Source organism: Piliocolobus tephrosceles, chromosome 5 (assembly GCF_002776525.5).
Source record: "Piliocolobus tephrosceles isolate RC106 chromosome 5, ASM277652v3, whole genome shotgun sequence".
NCBI lineage: Eukaryota > Metazoa > Chordata > Mammalia > Primates > Cercopithecidae > Piliocolobus > Piliocolobus tephrosceles.
The window spans coordinates 101,740,801-101,764,263 of NC_045438.1; the positions used below are offsets into that span (position 1 = coordinate 101,740,801).

Sequence of the window (23,463 nt, forward strand, 5' to 3'; positions counted from 1 at the left end):
CATATATAAATGTACGAATAAAACTTTACATTTGTATATTTTTATTTGCTTTTTTTTACACTTGAGACAGGGTGTCATTACATGGCCCAGGCTGGAGTGCAGTGGCTATTCAAAGGTATGAATACAGTCTCAACTCCTGGACTCAGGCAGTACTCCCACCTCGGTCTCCTGAGTAGGTGGGACTACAGGTGTGTGCCACTGTGTCTGGCTACATCTGCCATCTGTGTTTTTTTCAAATCACATTATCTTATATATATATTTTGTCCCATAACATTCACTGATCTTGTTTGATTGCAAAATGCTGCTTTACTTAGAAAATATGAGCAAAAAAAGATGAAAAAAGTTCATTTTAGTGTACAGGCTTCAAGTTTTTTTCAATTATATACATAAAGCAAAAGCTAAAATAATATATAGTTTTATACAATTTTCACTGAATATAATACAATATGAACATTTTTCCACTCATCAAACATTTGTTAAAAACATCTTTTTATGGCCAGACGCGGTGGCTCAAGCCTATAATCCCAGCACTTTGGGAGGCCGAGACGGGCGGATCACGAGGTCGGGAAATCAAGACCATCCTGGCTAACACGATGAAACCCCGTCTCTACTAAAAAATACAAAAAACTAGCCGGGCGAGGTGGTGGGCGCCTGTAGTCCCAGCTACTCTGGAGGCTGAAGGAGGAGAATGGCGTAAATCCGGGAGGCGGAGCTTGCAGTGAGCTGAGATCCGCCCACTGCACTCCAGCCTGGGCGACTGAGCAAGACTCTGTCGTCAGGCTGGAGTGCAATGGAATGCTCTTGGCTCACTGTAACCTTTGCCTCCTGGGTTCAAGTGATTCTCCCTGAATCAGCCTCCCAAGTAGTGGGATTACAGGTGCCCACTACCACACCCAGTTAATTTTTGTATTTTTAGTAGAGATGGGGTTTCGCCATGTTGGCCAGACTGGTCTCCAACTCTTGACCTCAGGTGATCCATCCGCCTTGGCTTCCCTGGATTACAGGTGTGAGCCACTGCGCCTGGCCAAAAACATCATTTTTAAGGCTGTATAACTTAGATTACAAGTATCCCATAATTTGTTTAATCATTCTACCACTGGGCATTTATTAAACATTTTTACAATATTATGAACCTTCACATGAACCTCTGTTTAGCTTTTGGTATACACTAAGAAGAGGTATTTTTCTGGCTGTGGATACACACTGCCAAACTAATCCCTGAAAAAGATATACAAGGTATGAGAATTTATATCTTACCACGTCTCAAGACACATTGTAATATGTTATAGGTTGTTGATGTTAAAGTTTACGACATCCATTTACATACTGAAAATTTAAATATGTATATCTAAAACATTAATTAGCAATACATGGATACATATGTATTATTTTTAAACATTTAAAATAGATGCATATAAAGAATAAAAATTCCCCTTTACAAACTTTACTCTCCATGCCACTTTTTTTCTGTATTACTGTTAAAAGCTTGGAATATATACATCCTTTCAAATATTTCATATGTAATCACATAAACAGAATAAAATACACAAACAGCTTTTTAGTTCTTTTAACATACTATACAAAATCATATTATTCATTTTTTTCAATTAATATATCTTGAAGAGTTTTCAGCATGAAAACAGTATCTAGCATCATGAATTAATAAATATTTTCTGAATTAAATAATTCATGACAATTTCATAGAGATCCACCTAATGCTTTTAAATGGCTACATCAGAATTGATAATAATTAATGACGTAATTCCTTATATTTGTGCACATTTACATTTTTGTAGAACAGATTATTAAATAAAAACTGCTGTGCAGATTTAATAATTGTGCAACATGTAAGTGTTTTTAAAATACATCAATGGACTAATGTTAAAAAATATTGTGTCAATTTATACCATCACCAACAGGGTATGTAGATACTAGTTTCACTACACTCTTGCAAAAAATGAAGATCAGTAGTCACTTTCATTCTTGCAAATTTCATAGGCAAAAAAAATAACCTATTAGAATTTGCATTTCCCTGGTTTCCAGTAAGAATGAGTATCATTTCAGGAGCTAAATTATTCTGATAAGGACTTATTTGTACACTGCCTCATTGTATTCTTTTTTTTTTTTTTTTTTAACAAGGGTGTTGTTTTAAAATTGATACTTGAGAGCATGTTATATATAGTGAGCACTGACCATTAGCCTGCTTTAAATATTGCAAATATTCTCTTCCAGTCTATTGTTTGCTTTCAAATTTATAGTATTATTTTGTAACAAAGAAATTTCAAATCATCAATATCTTATTTTGTCCCTTAGGTTTTCATTGGTCTTTAAAAAACTTACCTTTTTAAAAATTGTCTGAGGGAGTCATTTCATATCCCAAGATCAGATTGTTTATATTTACATATGCATGTAATTTTTTTTCTTCCTAATTTCTTTGGACACTTAACTCTTCAGTCCACTTAGAACTGTTGCTATAGCATGGCATGACGTTAACTTTACCACAATAGTTATAGACCCTGACATTACTGATATTTTATCATACACTTAGTTATTAAACATAATAGTGACTATTTTAGTGCTGTTTAATTCCACTGACTTCTCTTTTTATTCTTTTAGAGAAATCCTACCTTATTTCTTTTCATTACTGTTATTTTACATATATTTTAGTATCCAGTTGAGCAAGTCTTTCTACATTTGTATTATTTTAAAATTACATTATTTTTTAAAAAGTTTTTCTTAGCCATCTTTACATTTCTTGAAAAGATTTTAAAAACAGGTTTAAATTTCCAGTGGGATTTTGGTTTGGACTGATTAAAATGATTGACTGGAGTAAAACTGATATCTTTTAGTGATTATCTACAGGAGTATCATATGTATATTTATTCAAAATTTCTTTAATAGCTCAGTGAAACACTGCAGATGTTTTCATATTAACTGCACACATCTTAAGATTATTTTTAAATGTTTAATGTTCTTTTGAGTAATTATCATAAGAACATTAGTGACTTTTTAAAAGAAAATATTTACCTTACTTGAACTGCAGAGAAAACCTCTAGGACAGGATACAAAACTTATGTATCCTGCATATGCATAATTTTCTTAGAAGAATACCTTTTTGAATGGGTCTAGTCCTCATTCAAATTTACATCCAAAAGTATATCCAAACTAAATACATATTTTCCTTTGATTCATACTTCTGATTTCTTCCATTAATGTAGCTGACCAAGAGTGAATGCATAGTGAAACATGCATTTAGTAAAAGCATTTAGTTTCTCAGAAAAAGAAAGGCAAATATATCAATTTAGTTGCAAGAGTGAACTGAAAAAATGATATGAGAAGCAAACTGATCTACTGAAATAAAACAAATTTTCATTTTTAAACAGTATCATTTTATAAACTTGCACAAGTTTAAGTGATGTTTTAAAACCGTGTCCAGAAATTATTTGAGTGAACAGAAGAAAATGTACAGCTTGATCAGTTAATTATCTTTGCTATTGCATTTATATGAAGAATAATATACTTTTTAAAAGGTAAGTTAACTTTATGCTGAAAGCCAAATGAATTTTGACCAAATAAGTTGTGGTTCTACAATGATCAACCACTTTATCTTTGCATTTTAGGACCTATAAATACTTTAAGTTTTCATAGACAAAATATCTAGAACAGGAAACAGAAACCACTCAAATAACTTGATGATGTGAATTAAAAAAATCCAAGTACCTTAACTTCTTCACATAGTTCAGTAAGTCGAGCTTCTACATCCATTTCCTCTGGAAGAAGTAAAGAGTAGAGGAAATATTTCAATGTTAGATATTTAATTTATATAAATAAAATTCCCATAAAAACTGAAAATTAAGACGTATCTGGACTACAATCAATGAATTAAATGTCAAGGTAACATATTTTCATAAACATATTAATTACATAGGTAATGTGATTATTAAATTCTACATTCTGATAAATATCAGTTTTTAGTTTTCACAAGAGTTAACACTGTCAAGGAAATATTAACTATATACATTAAGTAACTTGCACAACTGTGTCACAGAAAAGAGCAACTACATAATTAGATTTTACTGTACTTCATATTTTATAATTTCCAGTATGGTTTAGTATTTTGTGTTATACATACACGTCTTGCTTTCTCGTTTTTTACAAAAGCTATTCCTAAAACGCTCAAGTAAAATCAATTTTTATAACTGAAACATTTAAAACATACCTGAGGTGTAGGCTATTTAATAAAAATGAATGTCAAGATCCTTTAATAGAAAGTTAGTTCCTAATAAATTTATTTTTCTATAAAATATTCTTTAACTGAGGCAGATATTTGCCATACAACTCTGATTTACTTAATATATGCTATAATCATCTACAAAGAGGTACACAGATTTACAATTAAAATGGTAATATTTATTTGGAAAAATAGAAACTAAGAAAATATAAAGATTTATTAATTATTTAATTTTGGCAGGGAGGAATTACACTAAGGTCTGAAATACCTTTACATACACGTAATTTTTAAGTAGAAATCAAACAGGTCTTTTAAAAGAACTGTAACAGCATAGTTATAACCATACAAAATTCCCATAATCTTGTTGTGAAAGAGTTTAATTGATCCTTCTCACATAAAGGCAAGAACACATTCTGTAACATCCCTGAATTCACTCATCAGCTGACTAATTTGTAAGACAGACAGACTGTTTACTACATGATAAAAATGATAAACATTTACATTTGTTGAAAAAAGCAATCACAATTATGTGGTAAAACACAACCACAGTATAATTAAGAGTAGGGAGACAGCCAGATATGAGCAGCCAAGGGAGTCTCTGGGCAAAGAAGTCCTGGAGATGCTGCCCACTGACAGCAAAAAGGACAATGGCTATATTGGCTATACCTGGCCTTGTGGTTGGGCTCCTGCGACCCTGAAGCATGTGCACTCCTCCAATAACTCACCCTAGAATAGTCTTTTGCTCATTACAATAGTAAAAAACACACCCCTAGGTGGAGATTTTAAATGCTAACAAGACAAGCAACATGTGTACTAGCATGTACAACTACAGACCGTGTATGCCCAAGGGGATTGCCTAAAACATGATTGCAAGTGACACTTCCTCATGCCCTTTCATGAATAATCATGTATTCTTCATAGAGGCCCCCAGCACTGGCTGCTGCTGGCTCACTCTCTCCAGAAGCTTGCTCTGCTTTATCTTTCAGAGTGTACTACTGTCTCTTTAAATAAATTCTGCTATATAACCCTTGCTGTGTGTCTCTTGGCTGAATTCTTCCTTCAACAAGAACCAAGGACACTGCACCCCTCCCAGTAACATAATGTGAACAACAAATACTCTGTTGTTAACTAAAAATCAATGGAACACATATATTTCATAACTCACAAAATATACAAGTAAAATTGTATTTAGATATTGATATATACCAAAAAATAGATCACTAATTTGGCCAACTTGTCGGTAACCAAAGAAATTTGCTATGATTTCACAAATCATTTCACTGTCAGATAAACCAGTGGCTTCTAATATTGGGTTTTCCAAAACTAAAAAACCAGCAACAGACTCTGCATTAAAACCACCACTCCCATAGGCCAACATCTGTTTTCACATTACTCATGATCTTTTCCTGTGATAGAAAAAAATCAGGAAAATTAGTCTTAGAAATTACATATTCTACCCTCTGAGTTTTAAAAATTTGAAAATAAGGTTTTGAGAGTTGTGACACATTTTTCTAATGTTTACATAGAAGAACCTAACTGCATAAATGGGTATGTTTGCATTATAACTAGTGAGAGCTACTTCAATGCAAACAATATCTTAAAGAATGTTTAAAAGCATAATTTAACTTTAAAATCTTAGTCCTGAGAATAATTTCAAAATCACTTAGATTTTTAAGGGAGCTTAAAATCCTATTTTAATTATTTTTTCTTTTTAAAGTGACATATATAACAGACCCTTGAGCAACACAGGTTTGATCTATGCAGGTGCACTTATACACAAGTATTTTTCAATAAATATTTTGGAAAGAATATGAAACTTGCAATCTATGTAGCCTAGAAATATTGAAAAAATGAAGAAAGATGAATATGTCATGATTGCATAAAAACATGTAGATACTAGTCTTTTTATGTATTAATCAACTGTTTGCGTTATCAGTAAGGCTTTCAGTGAACAGTAGGCCATTAGTTGGTAAGTACTGGAGGAGTCAAAAGTTACAGGAATATTTTTAACTGTACAGGGGTCAGTGCCCCAATTCTGGTGTTATTCAAGGGTATACTATATATATCCATTTATACAATTCTACAGAAATGTATAGATGTGATTATTATCATATATTGGGGGGGGGGCTTGGCTCCTATTACTAATCCAAGGTTACAGTCTAGAGCATATCCTCCCATATTTTTCAAATATAATATACATATACACATACAAGTTTTGGAGTCACTGTTTTATAAAAATAGGATTGTATTTTGCACACTTTTTTGCATCTTGCTTTTTTCTCTTAGCATTACCCCACAGTATTCTGGTACCTAGCACTAAAGCATGTTTTAAGATGACTACACAATATTCTCTGATGTGAGTGCATCATGATTTATTCTGTATTCCACTTTTTGCCCAAATAATGGGCATTGATCTTCGTTTATACTGTTTTGCCACCAAGAACAATACTGAAATAAACATGCTTGTAGCTATATCTTTACATATTAGCTAGTATGTTATTTCTATGATACAGGTGAACAGAAGTGGGGATACTAGGCCAAAGGGTACATGTATCTATTATTTATTTTCTAAATCTATCCATTCATTCAACAAATATTTATAACACAGCTCAGACAATGGCAATACGATGTTAGGTTTAAGGATCAAAGATATCTCAACAAAAGTGTTTTAGTTTTGAATCAAGTATTTTTCTACCCAACCAAGATCTGGCCCATTTTTTTTAAAATAGATCTTATTACATTAAACTGTATTCTATAAAATTATTTAAAATGCTCACATGTAAACTGATAGGCTGGCAATAAATTAGTTTAAATTAGAAGTATATTTGAATTGCTAAAAAAATGCTAAAATGCCATAAATGGCCATACTTTCATACTATGAATTCTTTAATTTTACAGTAACTTTATGTAAGAATATAATACTATGTTCCAAAAAGAATGACAATAAATTTTCAACTATTCTTTTTCCTTTCTGACCAGAAAAATCAGTTTCTTTTAACAGTCTTAGTGAAAATTAACATAACTCAAATATTTCTGAGTTAGTTTTCACCTGAGAAATGTTGAGAAAGATTTTGGCTTTTTAACTTCCTTCAGTTCATACCTCTGAAAACTGAGAAATAAATACTGATTTTATTTCACTTTTTGATTCCTACAGCTTTTCACAATCTTTTAAAAAAGCAATTGTGATGGTTTATTGAACACAAAGTGAAAACTTTTAATATACTTATAGATAATAAATTATTATTGCTATTCAAGAAAAGTCTAACTTATATATGAAAACGTATAATAAAATAATGAGATCAGAACATTTCCTTTACCATGTACAACATATCCAGATAGTGGTGATTTGATGTTATTTTGCTTTTTAAATGTAGAATAACAAAAAATAAATGCAAATTGACTGAAAAAAAAACCCAAAAAACCAAAAAACGATGATACAACCCAGATCCTGATAGGATATTTCTCTTCTCTATTCCTTTTTTTAAAGTTTTTTTTTTTTTTTTTTGAGATGGAGTCTCACTCTGTTGCTCCGGCTGGAGTGCAGGGGCATGATCTTGGCTCACTGCAACCTTCACCTTCCGGGTTCAAGCAATTCTCCTGCCTCAGCCTCCCATCTCTATTTCTGCAGTGCAGAAAACTAGGTTTAGTATTTTTTGAGGTGGAGTTTCGCTTTTGTGGCCCAGGCTGGAGTGCAATGGCACGATCTCGGCTCACTGCAACCTCTACTGCCCGGGTTTAAGCAATTCTCCTGCCTCAGACTCCGACTAGCTGGTATTACAGACATGTGCCACCAAACCCGGCTAATTGTGTATTTTTAGTAGAGAAGGGGTTTCATCACGTTGGTCAGGCTAGTCTTGAACTTCTGACCTCAGGTGATCCGCCCATCTCGGCCTCCCAAACTGCTGGGATTACAGGAGTGAGTCATCATACCCCGCCTGGTTTCGTTTTAAAATCACATTTCATTATCACTAGGCCTAGCCAAAGATAAAATAACTGAGCAAATTCAAGGCAATGTCATTAAACCAACAAATTATAGTAATAATCATGGTTTTGAAAAAGTACTCTTCATAGAAACTTTAAAAAACACATGAAAAAATCCAGGGAGTTTTGCATTTACCATTTCCAGACTTAAGTAAAAACTTCAATATTACAAATTAGGAAATTAACCAAAATTTATCTACAAACCAAATTGATTTTAAAGGTAAGTTCTTCAGAATGGTGGAAACATACTATATTATTAAATATATATTTATGAAATCTGATGCTAATTTAAAGCAAAATTTCACGCTAATTAATTAATTAAAAGGGATCATTTGCTTAAGCTATTTGTAAACGTACCTAGATGGTTGTCTTTCTGTGTTCGTGGCTGTTTTCTTCTGAGAAGACGCTCATATAGGAGCTGCATGTTGGCCTTGGCTAGTCATAAGGATTGCATACAGCACTAGTTACTATACTCCTTTTATAACAAAACTTACTAGAATTTTCCAGCTTGTTAATAATAGACTGTTTATCTGATAGTGCAGTTAGTTAATTAGCTTATCAAAATTACAAATGATGTACATTCGAGTATATATTTTTGGTTTTTTAATTTAAATGTATGTGTCGCTCAACATTTCATAATCCAATATGTTTTAATTTATTAGACTCAGAATTTTAGGTTGGCAGGGATCTCAGAGTTAACTCCCTGCTGTTACAAGTGTAGATACTGGGGTTCAGATAGGCTATGTGACTTGCCCAAACCTAATTCCAGAACTCCTGACTCTTATGTCCAGTAAGAGCTCCTTGCACCAAACCAATATTTAATTATATGTCATCAGAAAATGTACATCATTCATCTAGGAGAAAAGAGAAAGGCAAAAAAGCAGAAAGGAACTCAAGCATTATTTAAAAGAGGGAACATATTTTAGAAAAGTTTTCAAACATAGTAAAGTTTAATAAGTTTAAATATATGCTTATTTGAAAACTCAATAAAACTGGTAATAAAAGGAAATATTCTTTAATCAAGAACTACTCTGTATCCACTTATTAAAACTGGTGAATATAGTGGTGTTTGGTCAACAGTACATTATAGAAATATATCAGTGTTCACAATTTTATTTTGCTAGAATAAAAATAAAAGACATTGATAGTTTAGAATATGTAACAAATACTTTTATTTTTAATAGTTAATAGTATTTTTAGATGTTTTCTTACAAGATGCAGTCAAGAATAAACTAAAATTCACAATAAAGAGAAAGGAAATTATAAATCGTAAAGTTTAAGAACAACACAATATATTACCAATATTTATTGAAGATGAATCTTGATTTTAAAAATCCCTAGAAAACTGTTAAGCTTTATGTTGATGCCTACACTTTTTCAAGTAACAATGAAAACTGTATTGTGCTATTTCATTCATTCATTCAAGAAATATGTTTTAAGTAAATCTATGTGTAAGGTACTAGTAATTTTATTTCTATCATATACTTATTTAAAACTGAAGTCTGGGTTTGCTTTAGAATTTTATTTTCTGATAAAATATTTTAAGCAAATAATTTGGAATAAAGTTGACAATCGTTTTGTAATTAACTTCTGAAATTAAATATAAGGGCACTTTTATTATGATACTTCCTATACTACATCTGTAAGCCCAAAGTAACATACATGACATAAAAGACATCCTCATCAGAAAAAAGTTGAAAATCTTATGAATACATGATCATACTGAAGTTAGACTGATAAATTAATAATAATTGCTAACACTGTCTAAGCCAGGGCTCCCCAACACCCATTGTTCCTAGAGATCCTTTCCACCCTTTGTCTTTTGGATAATCTCACCTTTGCTTCCTGACCCATGTACCATATCTGATTCCCTTCAATCTCCTTACCATGTGAATGGAAACCACTTTGTGTTTGTTGGCCCAAATTAAGTAGGTGACAGAAATGGTTTCACATGTGCACTCTTGAACAAAAGATAATGCCTTCTTGAATCTACTGTAGCCTTCCACATCAAAACTATTAACTTTTTTTTTGGAGAAATGATATTACACATGGATTTTAAGCTTTACATCACTACTTTTCATAACACTATTTTTCAGGCACATGATACTGTCCTTCATTAATATGGTAGTATAATAGTTTTGTGGTCTGGTCATTAAATCTAACTAAAATTTGTAATATAATTCTTCTACAAAAATGTTTTTGATTTCCAAACCACCACTAAAGATATGTGAAACATAATTTTCCATTGAGGATAAGTGATAGCCTAAATTAGCTCTATTCTATAAATGATTCATTTTCTTTTTTTTTTTTTTTTTGAGATGGAGTCTTGCTGTGTTGCCCAGGCTGGAGTGCAGTGGCGGGATCTTGGCTCACTGCAAGCTCCGCCTCCTGGGTTCACACCATTCTCCTGCCTCAGCCTCCCCAACAGCTGGGACTACAGGCGCCTGCCACCAAGCCCAGCTAATTTTTTGTATTTTTAGTAGAGACGGGGTTTCACCGTGTTAGCCAGGATGGTCTCAATCTCCTGACCTCGTGATCCACTCGCCTCGGCCTCCCAAAGTGCTGGGATTACAGGTGTGAGCCACCATGCCCAGCTGATTCTTTCATTTTCAAAAGAGAACATTTTAAAAAATTTACATTTGAGGTAGTGGCTGTCTATAGAATTTTCCTAAGGGAAACAGGAATTCTAAGAACATAAAGTAGCAAGGAAAATAGAGACTGTTTCAGAGAATAATGATCAGAAGATTATCTTTTCCACACTACCATTTTTGTTTTGAGAATGAATACATGGTCAAAAAAGAACAAACGCATTTTCCTATTGCTTGTGTATTTATGAAACCATTAGGATTACTGAATCAAGAATTCTAAATGTCAATTTAGTGATATCTATGTCTAGTCAAGAAAGTGTGAGCTGAACTGACAGAATAATGGACTTAATTAATTAAACTGGAGTAGTTGCTGATAGTGGCACAATAGCCAGCATTTTCTCACAGCTGAATTTAAGTGGGGTAGAAATTCTTCCACTTTCTTGCAATTCCTGTGTAATCCAACACAATTTTTTAAGTAGTCTGATTAGTCTCAAAACTAAGAACCATGTTCAGTAACAGTGACTACTTTAGGGAGTGCACTAATATTGTTAAAAGACTGAAATCCTTGAGGAACAAAGGAATAAAGAAAGAATACTGATTCAGTAAATTTTAAAAGGCAATTTATGATTTATTAAAAAACGTAATTATAAAACAATATATTCTAAAAAGATGAAAATATATTTCTATAAGCTATTAGCCAATATTTGAAAATAAAAGCTAATAAAACTGACATAAAAAGTCTGAATAAGAACTTATTTTGCCAATCCCAATAATTTATCTTCTGTGAAATAATATATGTAAAAGCATTTTGCAAACTACAAATGGTATACAAAATCAAGGCAATATGATTTTTTATTATGTACTACAAATATATATAGGTACTACTTTTGGATACAACCTGAAGCTTGATTTTTTTTAAGCAATTTAAATGATTTTTAAAATGTTAAAAAAGTAAGTAATCTTATTATTCCCTAAAACAATATGAAAGGAATTTGAGATCTGAGATAACCATTATAAAATCAAATGTAAACAAAAATGCCCTGAGTACCTACAATCTGATTAGACTGTAAAATATTTGGAAGTATGGATTTAACTTACTTTCCTATTATTCTGCAGATAATTACATTTGCTTTCTAGCATGTTTTTGGGTTATATTTTAAGAGGAACAGTATACTGACATGTTATTTTTAAAAGACTAGTTTCAAATTTAGCATGAAGTTATTTTTTAGCATTCTGAAAAACATTTTTAAGCTGCAAAAAGTGATTATCAAGGTAGAAAAAGATGGAATTGAGAGAGAAGTAAAGTGAAGCACACAAACACTGTAGTTTTAGTATAGAAAAACTATGGCAAAGCTGATAGCTAGCAATATAAGAATGAAGAGAATGATTTGAACTGTAGGATAGGTCTCACTACTTTTAACATACCCAGTTCTAGTTTCTGACAAGAGGGAATCTCTTCTGTTACCGTAATGAAGTAGCTGTGCAATCCCTTGAAGGCTAGCAGCAAAGTGGCACAAAGTGTATAATGAAAACGATAGGCATGATGTAGGAAGGAGTCTGCAATGATGAAGCTACAACCCTAAACAAGAAACAGATGTAGGATACAGAGTGTCAGTAATACAAAATGTTACATTTGAAACTTGGAAAAATAAAGAAAAAATACTTAACCACCTGTCAACTAAATTTATTCTAATACATATAAAAAATTTGGTAATATTTGAGAGTTGTTCAAACAATAAATTTAAGCATGAAATGTGGCCCTAGTAATTTCAGTTACCGTGGATTTTTATAACAAGTAGATTAAATTATTATTTTTGATAGCATGTTATTTATATTTACATTTACACTGAAGCACACTCAGCTTTTATAGTATGTCCCCTTTTCTTTTATAATAATAGCTGTACTTGCACTACTCTTGTTTTAATTTCTTTTTTTAAGATATAGGGTCTCAGTTTGTCACCCAGGCTCGAGTGAAGTGACATGATTGCAGCTTACTGCAGCCTCAACCTTCTGTGCGCAAGCGATTCACCTGCCTCAGGCTCCCTAGCAGTTGGGACTACAAGCACGTGCCATCATTATTTTCCATTATTTTTTGTAGAGGTGGGGTCTTGCTATGTTGCTCAGGCTGGCATCAAACTCTTGGCCTCAAGCAATCCTCCAGGCTAAGCCTCCCAAAGTGTTGGGATTACAGGTGTGAGCCAACACGCCTGGCCTGCGCTACTCTACCCTGGGTCTCAGCTCTGGCAATTGTTCTTTAAAGACTCCTTTGGGATACTTCTACCAGTTCTGTTAAAGGACCAAGGGGTAATAGTAACAAGTTAAAGAGCACAGGATGTCAAAGATGTCTATCCACTAAATCTGGTAACATTCTGAAGTATCATGTTTTCATAATAGACAATTAGAACCAAACAATATTTTAAGATCATATTTAATTAGATCTGTAAGTTGGTGAGCTCAAATAATTAAAAAAAGGAAAACATCATTCATAGATAAAATAGTTAAAAAAACACTTCTTTTAAAATACGGAAAAAATTTATAAACATATTCAGTTCTTACATCTGGTGATAACTGTTTTGTGTAGTTAATACCAAAGACCACACTTTCAAGAGTAGGAATCACGGAATCTTTGTTTTGTGCTGGTGCATTTCTATTTAACCAAGTTGTCTTCACAGGGCGAGGAAAGCTGGAGGAAGAAGTATTATATTATTACTGTCATAAGAGTCTATTTGAATATAAGTTAAATATTTACAAAGGAAAATCTTATAGGAATAGAAGAGCAAGGGTTTTGCAAGTTTATGAGTTCTAAAGTATTCCTAAAGTAATTAAAAAAAATAATTTGAATAATCATGAAAAAATGAAATTAATATTAAAAAACTAGGGCTAGATGTTTGACATTGCTTGCTATAATTAGACTTCTGGAAGTCTCAAAGAACATCAAAGACAAAACATGGTGGGATTTAGAGTGGATAAACAACAAATGAAAGCCAAGCTTGAATTTGGAAATCCTAAAGTCGGAACTGGTTACCAAATTTACAATGTTAACACTTAATCAAATATGAATGCTATTTACAGAAATAAAGAGCTCCCATGTAAATGTAGAAAAACAAAAATTACTAAATCTACCTGATGCCTCTATTTCTCAAAAATAAGTTTCTTTCCCTTTATTCTCTTTACTAAAAGGCTGTAAGCTCTATTAAAATAATTTTTATTATTCAAGTCTCTAGTAGCTGGCACTACAGTCATGTGCCACCATGCTTGGCTAATTTTTATTTTTTGTAGAGGTGAAGTCTTGCTATGTTGCTCAGGCTGGTCTCAAACTCCTGGTCTCAAGCAATCCTCCAGCCTCCAGCTTCAAGGCACCATCAATCACATATTATATGAATTACTTCTGTTAGTATTAACATTTATATTCCATAGAGGAAGAAGCATATTTCTGTTAGAATGTTGAAAAGTCACACACAACTATATTTGAGATAAAGTAGGACAAAGCATTTGAACTGTTTGACAGTTTGGCAAAAGGGAAAAGACATAAAAGAAAAACAATCTTGCCATAAGCAGAGTGCAGGTTTTGTTTGTAAAATCCATTTGCTTTGCAAAAGTAAAATGTCTATATCCCAGCAAAGAAGGGAGTCTCAAATAAGTGGTAAATTCCATTTGCTATAATGTGTTTTTCAGAACTGTCATAAAAGTTGTACTTAAAAAATTCAAATACAAGAAATAGTTCAAATAAAAAACAAGCAAAGAAAGAAATTCTAAGCCACTTACTTACTTTAAGTAACTGATATAATGTCTATAGATTGAGTTGACCATAAAAATTGTTTTAAATAAAAATAAAAATTTAAAAGATGTTATAAATTTAAAAATTTTCAAGTTTTGGAGGATAAAGAAAACCCCACCAATAATAAAACTTCAGGAAAAACCTGTTGAAGAATATAGAGTAGGAAATGTTACCCTCAGATATGACCCCTTTACCAGCACACCACCAGCAAAAAGCTTCCCCTTCCCCTTTCCTTTTCTGACCTTTCATTCACAGGTAGAGAAAGGCTGGTAAAGATGCTGTTGCTTTTACAGCTAAGTTCTAGCAGCAAGAGAGAGTTAGATATAAGGGCCCATGGCAGCTAGGTAAAGAACAGCAACCTCAGCTGTTACAGGCATATTGTTTTCTTTTCTAGTCACTAACCAGAGCCAACGGTTAATCCTCTTGCCTTCTGATTCTGAGCCAAAAATTTGTTCTTCCAGTAAATGGTCTCTAGGAGATGAGCTGCCCCTTTCTCCTATTAGTCTATGGCAAAAATTGCTGCATTGCAAGAAGAAGCACATATTTAACTCACTATGATGGTGATGTGAATATCTACTCTGTTTAATTAGGGCCTTAAAAAGCAACATTAATAACCTGAGCTAACCTCCTATGAATTGCTTGTGCATTTTTCAGGAGAGAAATACAGCTAGTTTTATGAAGATAATCTTGGTAAGTCTTAAAAAGAAATAGTTAAAACAGTTTAATTAGAGATTCTTCTTAAAACTTCAAAAAGAAGAGATTTAGAAAAATAGAGTAATATATTTTATAAACAGATAAACATTTAGCATTAAAACCAAACACATAATCATATAAAAGCAATACTGTAAGTTATTTAAAAGTTATATTTCAAAAAAAACATACTTCATTAGAAAAATTTCATTCATACTTTCAGAAAATCTTCCAAAAAATTTTTAAGCTTATAATAAAATTATGTATGTAATAAAAAACACCTTCCTGTTTATAAAAGCTATAATAACTTAGCACAACCTCTCAAAGGCCTAGGAGGTAAAAAAAAAAAAAAGACAGCAAAACTACCAGTTATAGATCTTTCTATAGAATAAAGAAGGCAAAACAAGTCATCAGGTGAAATATATGTCTTCCTGGCCTGGTGCTCTAAAAGGAACTAGGTCAAGATGATCTACATGTAAGAGATGAGAGAGCAACAGAATGAAAGAAGCTTTCAATTAGTTTTTAAAACAATGTAAAGACATGCCATAGGAGATTATTACCTGTGGTCAATATGTTAAATTGTGTTGGGCTTCCAGAAATTCTGAGGGTAATTTTGCAAAATGATCTAGTTAGTTTTCTGATAAATTAACTTACCATCATATCCCTTAAGCATCCTGTCTAATATTAATTGTCAGAATCAGATGTGCATCGGAAATTGCAGACAGTTTAGAAATCAAATACATTTGGAGACTTTCATATACTTTACTGATCTGAAGCATCAATCTGCTGCCCATACTACAAGGACGATGTAAAAACTGAAGACTTTGCATTGTATTTTTACATTAACGAAAGAAATCTGTCTACCCATGGAAGTGAACAGAAAAAAATAATTGTCTCAATGCATTTATTATGATACAGAATATTATATACCTTTGAACTAATGGTACATGATATAGTTTTAAAAGGCTGACTAAAAATTCATAAAATTGGTTAATAACTTGGAAAGCAAGAATTACTGTATGATGTACAGTTAAGAAGATAAAATTAGTCTATCTGGATAAGAGGCAAAGAAAAAATAAGAAAAAATTCACATACTTTTCCAGTGTAATTATAGTATAACATTGCACAAAACATAGGTACAGAATAAACAACGTTGTGTGGTTATTTCCAGATTGTATTTTTTCTTTGTTAATTTATTTGGGATTGACAAAGATGGCTTCATACTTCTGTAATAAAAAAGTTATCAAGCCAATGTTCCCATACTCTTGACTTTGATTATAATTTTTAAAGTCCTTACTTCAGTTATCTTTAGAAAGTACATGTTTTCACCATAAAAATAAAAAACGCTACATTAAGAAGGCTCTCATGTTGAATTGTAATCCTCAAGGTTGTAATGGTGCCTGGTGGGAGGGGACTGGACCAGGGGGACAGATTTCTCATGAATGGTTTAGTACCATTCCTCTTGGTACTGTCCTCATGATAGTGAGTGAGTTCTCATGAGATCTGGTCATTTAAAAGTATGTAGCAACTCCCCTGACTCTTGTGCTCCTGCTCTGGCCATGTGAGATGCCTGCTCCGCTTGTGATTTCTGCCATGATTGTAAGTTTCCTGAGGCCACCCCAGAAGTTAAGCAGATGCCAGCATCATGCTTCCTGTATAGCCTGAAGAACCATGACCCAATTAAACCTCTTTTCTTTATAAATTGCTCAGTCTCAGGTATTTCTTTATTGCAGTGTAAGAATGGCTTAATACAAAAATATTAGTCAAATTTACCTTATTAGTGGCTGGTGTAGTGCAACCAATGATGCATGAACTGTAACAGACACAACAGAAAGGTGGAAATAATCAAACATGACATTAACATGATGATGAAGGCCTCTATGGGGGCTAAAGTGCAGCTTCAGTGTTCGGCTACTTATTAGCTGCAAGGCATTCAGATCATCTGCCCTGTAAAAAGGAACAATTAGCATGTAAGTATTAAATATTTAGTAAGGGCCAATAATATTATAGAGTAGTTGAAACTATAAAAACCATTTACTTAATTACTTTTTAAAAATTTTGAATGAAAGTTTTTTTTTTTTTTGAGACGCAGTCTTGCTCTGTCGCCCAGGCTGGAGTGCAGTGGCTGGATCTCAGCTCACTGCACGCTCCGCCTCCCGGGTTCACGCCATTCTCCTGCCTCAGCCTCCCGAGTGGTTGGGACTATATGCGCCCGCCACCACGCCCGGCCAATTTTTTATATTTTTTAGTAGAGACGGGGTTTCACTGTGTTAGCCAGGATGGTCTTGATCTCCTGACCTCGTGATCCGCCCATCTCGGCCTCCCAAAGTGCTGGGATTACAGGCTTGAGCCACGGCGCCCGGCCGAAAGTAATTTTTAAAGCATCAAATTTGCATTAGAAAGCAATATGAAACATACCAATTGAGAAAATAATCAGATCCCACCTATTGTTTTCTATCAGTCCATGATATGAACTATTTTTTCACTAATATCCCTATAAAATGAATCCTTTTTGATACTTCAGGAGTTTATCTCATCTTAAAGAAAATTTTACCCCATAGAGAATACTGTTATTACAAGGCTGCAGTACCACATAGGTCACATACTATTATAATAAATCCCAAAGATATTTCAAATTATTTTTACTCTACAAAATTTTATTAAGTGCTGCTCAAAAACAAACAGGCTATTGTTTATTTTAAAAAGTAAAACATATCTTATTGTATATATTTAGTATGTCACTAGATTTATACATACTAAAAATGTGAAATAATGCCATGAAAATTATATCCAATTACACTTAAAAAAATTCCATCCATACATTGTAACTATCTATAGGTAATGAACTACCAATTCATTTCAGCTTATTCCACTTAAAGAATTCTGACTTGGTTAAAAAAAAAACCAATAAACCCTTACAAAATTCTTTGTAATGAACAAGTATTACAGAGGGACAGTAACTACCATACAAAAAAACCTTTTTTCTCATGATAGTGAAGAGGACATCTAAAGTAGGCCTTTTAGTAACGTGACTTTTTAGTTACTTATTCCACATGCAGTCTGAATTTATATATCATTTTTGAGAATTATCGCTAAAACTACATTTGAGATGGGGGAAAAAACTCGCGTAAATAAAATTGTTAAGTGAACCTCTGATTCTTGTTTTAAATCAACACAAGCAAAATTTGTCCCTAAAACATATGACTGCATGTCCAGGTGTGTGGGTAAGCTGGAGGTAGCCAATCCTAAAACTTCCTCAAGGGTTCTGGAAATGAACTACAACAACTGTCAAGTATGTGTCATCAGTCTTGATAACTCTCAGAATATCAACAAAGTCCTACCTAAAGAAAGCATAACTGATGTCATCAGGAAAGATTAGCCAGTGATAGAGTGGAAAAGAGTTCAATTACATTTAAATGCCTCATGGTAGTGGTATTAACAGTGCAATTTCTAGGAGCCAGGAAAAAATGTTCCATATTTCTTTAACTTCTCTGGTTTTGTTATCTGGAGATCATAGATTTAGCATTGGCAAAAGAGAGCTGGCCTAACCATTTTCATGAAGTTTCCCCAGAAAACACACACAGTTCAAGACAAGATAGGGATAGGATGAATTTTAAGAAGAAAATGGGTAACCTAATAATAGCAAATAATAGTCATAAGTGCCTAAAGGTTTTTTAATTATTTGATTAGCTACTTACGAATAATCTCCATCTGTGAAGTGTAGATCCAAGGATAATAGAAAATTCATTTCCTCAAGGGTTTCTTCAATCTGAAAAGCAATTACACTATGAGATACTTTTTGAATCTTTATAGAAAGTTAGAAATAACACCTTGAGGCATTATAAAAAATATTTATATAAATTAATATAAAGAGATGTTTACCTTTCTTTCATCCAATAACATTTTTACTTTGAAGATCATAACATCATTTAAAACAACCTCTTCATTTTTGTACAAAATTTGAAATGTTTTACTGCAAATTAGAGAATCATGAACTGAGGCTGGAAAGGCTAAAGTCATACCTAAAACAGATAAGATATGTAATTGACAGGTAAACAGTAAAATATAAGACAAGCAAATTAATACTTGTAGTTTAAAATATTATATGTTTAATTATATTACTACAGTGTCATTATCAATTTATACTGCAGTATTGGAACATTTCTGAAAGTTTACTTATTTCTGTGATTAGAAAATAAATAAGTACATTATAACTACTGTAAAATTACTGCATGACATCTTAATCCGAAAGGTAAATGAGGAAATATTAAAGTAGAAATTTTAGAGGGACCAACTGATCTGTATACCACATTTAAGAAAGCAATTTAGTTTTCCATAGCTGAATAGTAAAGAACTTGGTTGGCCTTTGTCCTGGTTGCTAGAAGTTCAGCTCTAAACACATGGAATGAAGAATTTGGCTGGCCTTTGTCTCCAGTTTCTGAGATGTAGCCTGTAAATCCTTGGTGGCCCCTAGTTTATGCTAAAGAGATGACTCAGGATGGAGGCTGGCCACATCACTAAGACCAGCCATGTGATTAGAGAGTTGAGCTTAGAGCCTAGTGATATAACCTCAAAATCCAGAGAGGGGAGAAGAGCTAAAGACTGAGCAACATGGGCAATGATTCAATCAGTCATGCCTACACAAGGAAATATTAATAAAAATTCTGAACATTGAAGTTTGGGTGAGCTTCCCTGGTTGGCAATACTCTGCATATCATCACATACTGGATGTTCGAGAGGAGAGAAGTTAATATGTACTGGCTTAATGGGGAGAAAACAACAGAAGCTTCACATCTGGGACCCTTCTCAGATCAACCCTATACAGGTTCTGATTTGAATCCTTTTGCTACAATAAAGCTGTAATAATAAGTACAGCACTATGCTGAGTTTGGTGAGTGGTGAGGGAATAATGGGAACCCTCAAATTTGTAGACACCTCTTCACAACTGTGGGTAGCTTGCAGACCACTAAACTCATGGCTGACATGAGGGGAGTCTTGTGGAGGACTATGTGCTTACCATTTGAAGTTTGGTTTTTATCTCTGGGTCACTGATGTCACTCCAACAGCCTACCTGCTGTTATGATCTTATTACCCTGTCCTGCATAAATAACAATTGAAACTAGAGACCAAAAAGAAAAGAAAAAAAAAAAAAAAAAAGAAAAAGAAACTAGAGACCAATGTGGGTTTGGAGCTCAAAATGGGATATAAGACTCCAACTGGAGTAATGTGGATATCTACATAAGCTGGTGGATGTCAGTCAAAGGCAGGGAGCCTCTGCAGGCCAGGGAGCGCAGGGTTCAAAGGCCCACATGAAATTCACATGGGGTGGTGGCCTGATGTCAGAGCCTGCGTGGAGTGAGGAGGGCAGCCCAGAGTAAAGTGTCAGAACCTGAGCAGGATGAGGAGGCAATCTAAGTGCAGGGATGACTTCCAGTGAGGCATTGGGAGCCCAAGCAGGATGTATAGGGTAACTACAAGGGAAGGCACCTCAGGCTGGGGGGCTGGAACCCAAGTTAGATGGAGAGGGTGTCTTTACAGAGGAACAGACTGGTACAGGGTGTGTAGGAATCCGAAAGGCATAAAAAGACTTCCATATGGGGGTGGGAGTGAAGAAGGGGGTGGGCAGAAGTAGCAACCTGACACACTACTGGAATCCAAGTGAAGTGAGGAAAAGGAGTTCCTGGCACAAGGCCTTACTGAGATCAAGTAGGGTAAGGAGGGGGTCCACATAAGGGAGTGACCTTGCATAAGGTGAAGCCCAATGAGTTCAAGGAGACCATCTGTGTGGGAGAAGAAGCAGTGACAGGAGATTGGCAAATATAGGGGACTGATCAAATAAGGAAATATATTAAAGGATAAGGGGAGCCAGTTTTCTTACCTAACGGGGAAAGGATGTACACATATGGAAAGGAGATACAAATATAGAATGAGTCCCATGGTACTGGATTGAAACTGAGAGTACTGATATGAACTTACGGTTTTCACCATATATTTAGATAAAGACATGTAAATTTGCATATGTATGTGTAAATGTATAGGTGTATACAATGTACTCACTATCTTTGTCCACTCAAATGGCCTGGGAGTAGCACAACCACAAATGTTAGTCTTTAGTACTATTCTCCGCTAAAACGATTCACAGCTTTGCAGAAATGGTTGGTTCCAAAGCTGGGGCACAGACAAATCTGGACCATCTTTTTATACTAGAAACTAAGGAATTGATTAGAGAATGTGGGGACACAACAAAAGGGCATAGAAGCTAGTTGAAAGAGAATGCCCCTGGCCATATATCTGGGACAAAGTGAGCATCAAAATAAATTATGACAGTAATGGATTGACATCCATTGAGTAAACAGAAATCCGTACGTCCATACTGATAGAAATAAATAAGCGAATGAAAAAATCAGAAGTTTAAGAAATAAGAGACATTAATTGCAAAGTGAAAAAGAGTAATGTCATAGTGGAGAAGCTGGAAAGAGAGCACTTTAATTAAGTGATCCAAGTTAACATTATTAGGAATTAGACAAATAGAAACCATGTATCACCTAACAGGATGTAACAAGAAGAACAAGCATCACTTCTGAGATATTCCTGTCAAAAACACATAAAATGAATCTAATCATGATGAAATTGTAAACCCATGCAAATTGAAGAACATTCTAAAAAATAATAGGTTTGTAGTCTCTGTAAAAGTGTCAGGGTCCGGCCGGGAGGGTCCCACGCCTACGGAGCCTCCCTCATTGCTAGCACAGCAGTCTGAGATCTAACCACAAGGCAGCAGCAAGGCTGGGGGAGGGGCGCCCACCATTGCTGAGGCTTAAGTAGGTAAACAAAGCCGCTGGGAAGCTCGGAACTGGGTGGAGCTCACAGCAGCTCAAGGAAGCCTGCCTGTCTCTGTAGACTCCACCTCTGGGGACAGGGCACAGCTAAACAACAACAACAACAACAACAACAACAACAACAACAAAAGCAGCAGAAACCTCTGCAGACGCAAACGACTCTGTCTGACAGCTTTGAAGAGAGCAGTGGATCTCCCAACACGGAGGTTGAGATCTGAGAAGGGGTCCCTGACCCTTGAGTAGCCTAACTGGGAGACATCCCCTAGTAGGGGCAGACTGACACCCCACACCTAACATGGTGGAGTACACCCCTGAGAGGAAGCTTCCAAAGTCAGAATCAGACAGGTACACTCGCTGTTCAGCAATATTCTATCTTCTGCAGCCTCTGCTGCTGACACCCAGGCAAACAGGGTCTGGAGTGGACCTCAAGCAATCTCCAACAGACCTACAGCTGAGGGTCCTGACTGTTAGAAGGAAAACTATCAAACAGGAAGGACACCTAAACCAAAACCCCATCAGTACGTCACCATCATCAAAGACCAGAGGCAGATAAAACCACACAGATGGGGAAAAAGCAGGGCAGAAAAGCTGGAAATTGAAAAAAAATAAGAGCGCATCTCCCCCTGCAAAGGAGTGCAGCTCATCGTCAGCAACGGATCAAAGCTGGACGGAGAATGACTTTGACGAGATGAGAGAAGAAGGCTTCAGTCCATCAAACTTCTCAGAGCTAAAGGAGGAATTACGTACCCAGTGCAAAGAAACTAAAAATCTTGAAAAAAGGGTGGAAGAATTGATAGCTAGAATAATTAATGCAGAGAAGGTCATAAACGAAATGACAGAGATGAAAACCATGACACGAGAAATACATGACAAATGCACAAGCTTCAGTAACCGACTCGATCAACTGGAAGAAAGAGTATCAGTGATTGAAGATCAAACGAATGAAATGAAGCGAGAAGAGAAACCAAAAGAAAAAAGAAGAAAAAGAAATGAACAAAGCCTGCAAGAAGTATGGGATTATGTAAAAAGACCAAATCTACGGCTGATTGGGGTGCCTGAAAGTGAGGGGGAAAATGGAACCAAGCTGGGAAACACTCTTCAGGATATCATACAGGAGAACTTCCCCAACCTAGTAGGGCAGGTCAACATTCAAATTCAGGAAATACAGAGAACGCCACAAAGATACTCCTCGAGAAGAGCAACTCTAAAACACATAATGGCCAGATTCACCAAAGTTGAAATGAAGGAAAAAATCTTAAGGGCAGCCAGAGAGAAAGGTCGGGTTACCCACAAAGGGAAGCCCATCAGGCTAACAGCAGATCTCTCGGCAGAAACTCTACAAGCCAGAAGAGAGTG

At 34.5% G+C, this 23,463-nt stretch overlaps 1 protein-coding gene across 10 annotated transcripts in view; it reads right to left on the minus strand.

Annotated features, from left to right (window-relative positions):
• FAM135A (family with sequence similarity 135 member A) overlaps positions 1 to 23,463 on the minus strand; it is a 152,699-nt gene that overhangs the window by 76,190 nt on the left and 53,046 nt on the right. For 5 of the 10 annotated variants that reach the window (XM_026446739.1, XM_026446747.1, XM_026446742.1 and 2 more), the window contains exons 6-12: positions 19,151 to 19,290; positions 18,967 to 19,037; positions 17,042 to 17,215; positions 13,357 to 13,483; positions 12,226 to 12,379; positions 8,570 to 8,647; positions 3,721 to 3,770 (exon numbers count right to left, since the gene is read on the minus strand). In XM_026446739.1, the coding sequence (XP_026302524.1) occupies positions 3,721 to 3,770; positions 8,570 to 8,647; positions 12,226 to 12,379; positions 13,357 to 13,483; positions 17,042 to 17,215; positions 18,967 to 19,037; positions 19,151 to 19,290 (794 nt within the window). Of the gene's footprint in view, positions 1 to 3,720; positions 3,771 to 8,569; positions 8,648 to 12,225; positions 12,380 to 13,356; positions 13,484 to 17,041; positions 17,216 to 18,966; positions 19,038 to 19,150; positions 19,291 to 23,463 lie in introns of those variants that run through there. The other 5 variants (XM_026446748.1, XM_026446743.1, XM_026446740.1 and 2 more) reach the window with 3 other exon arrangements.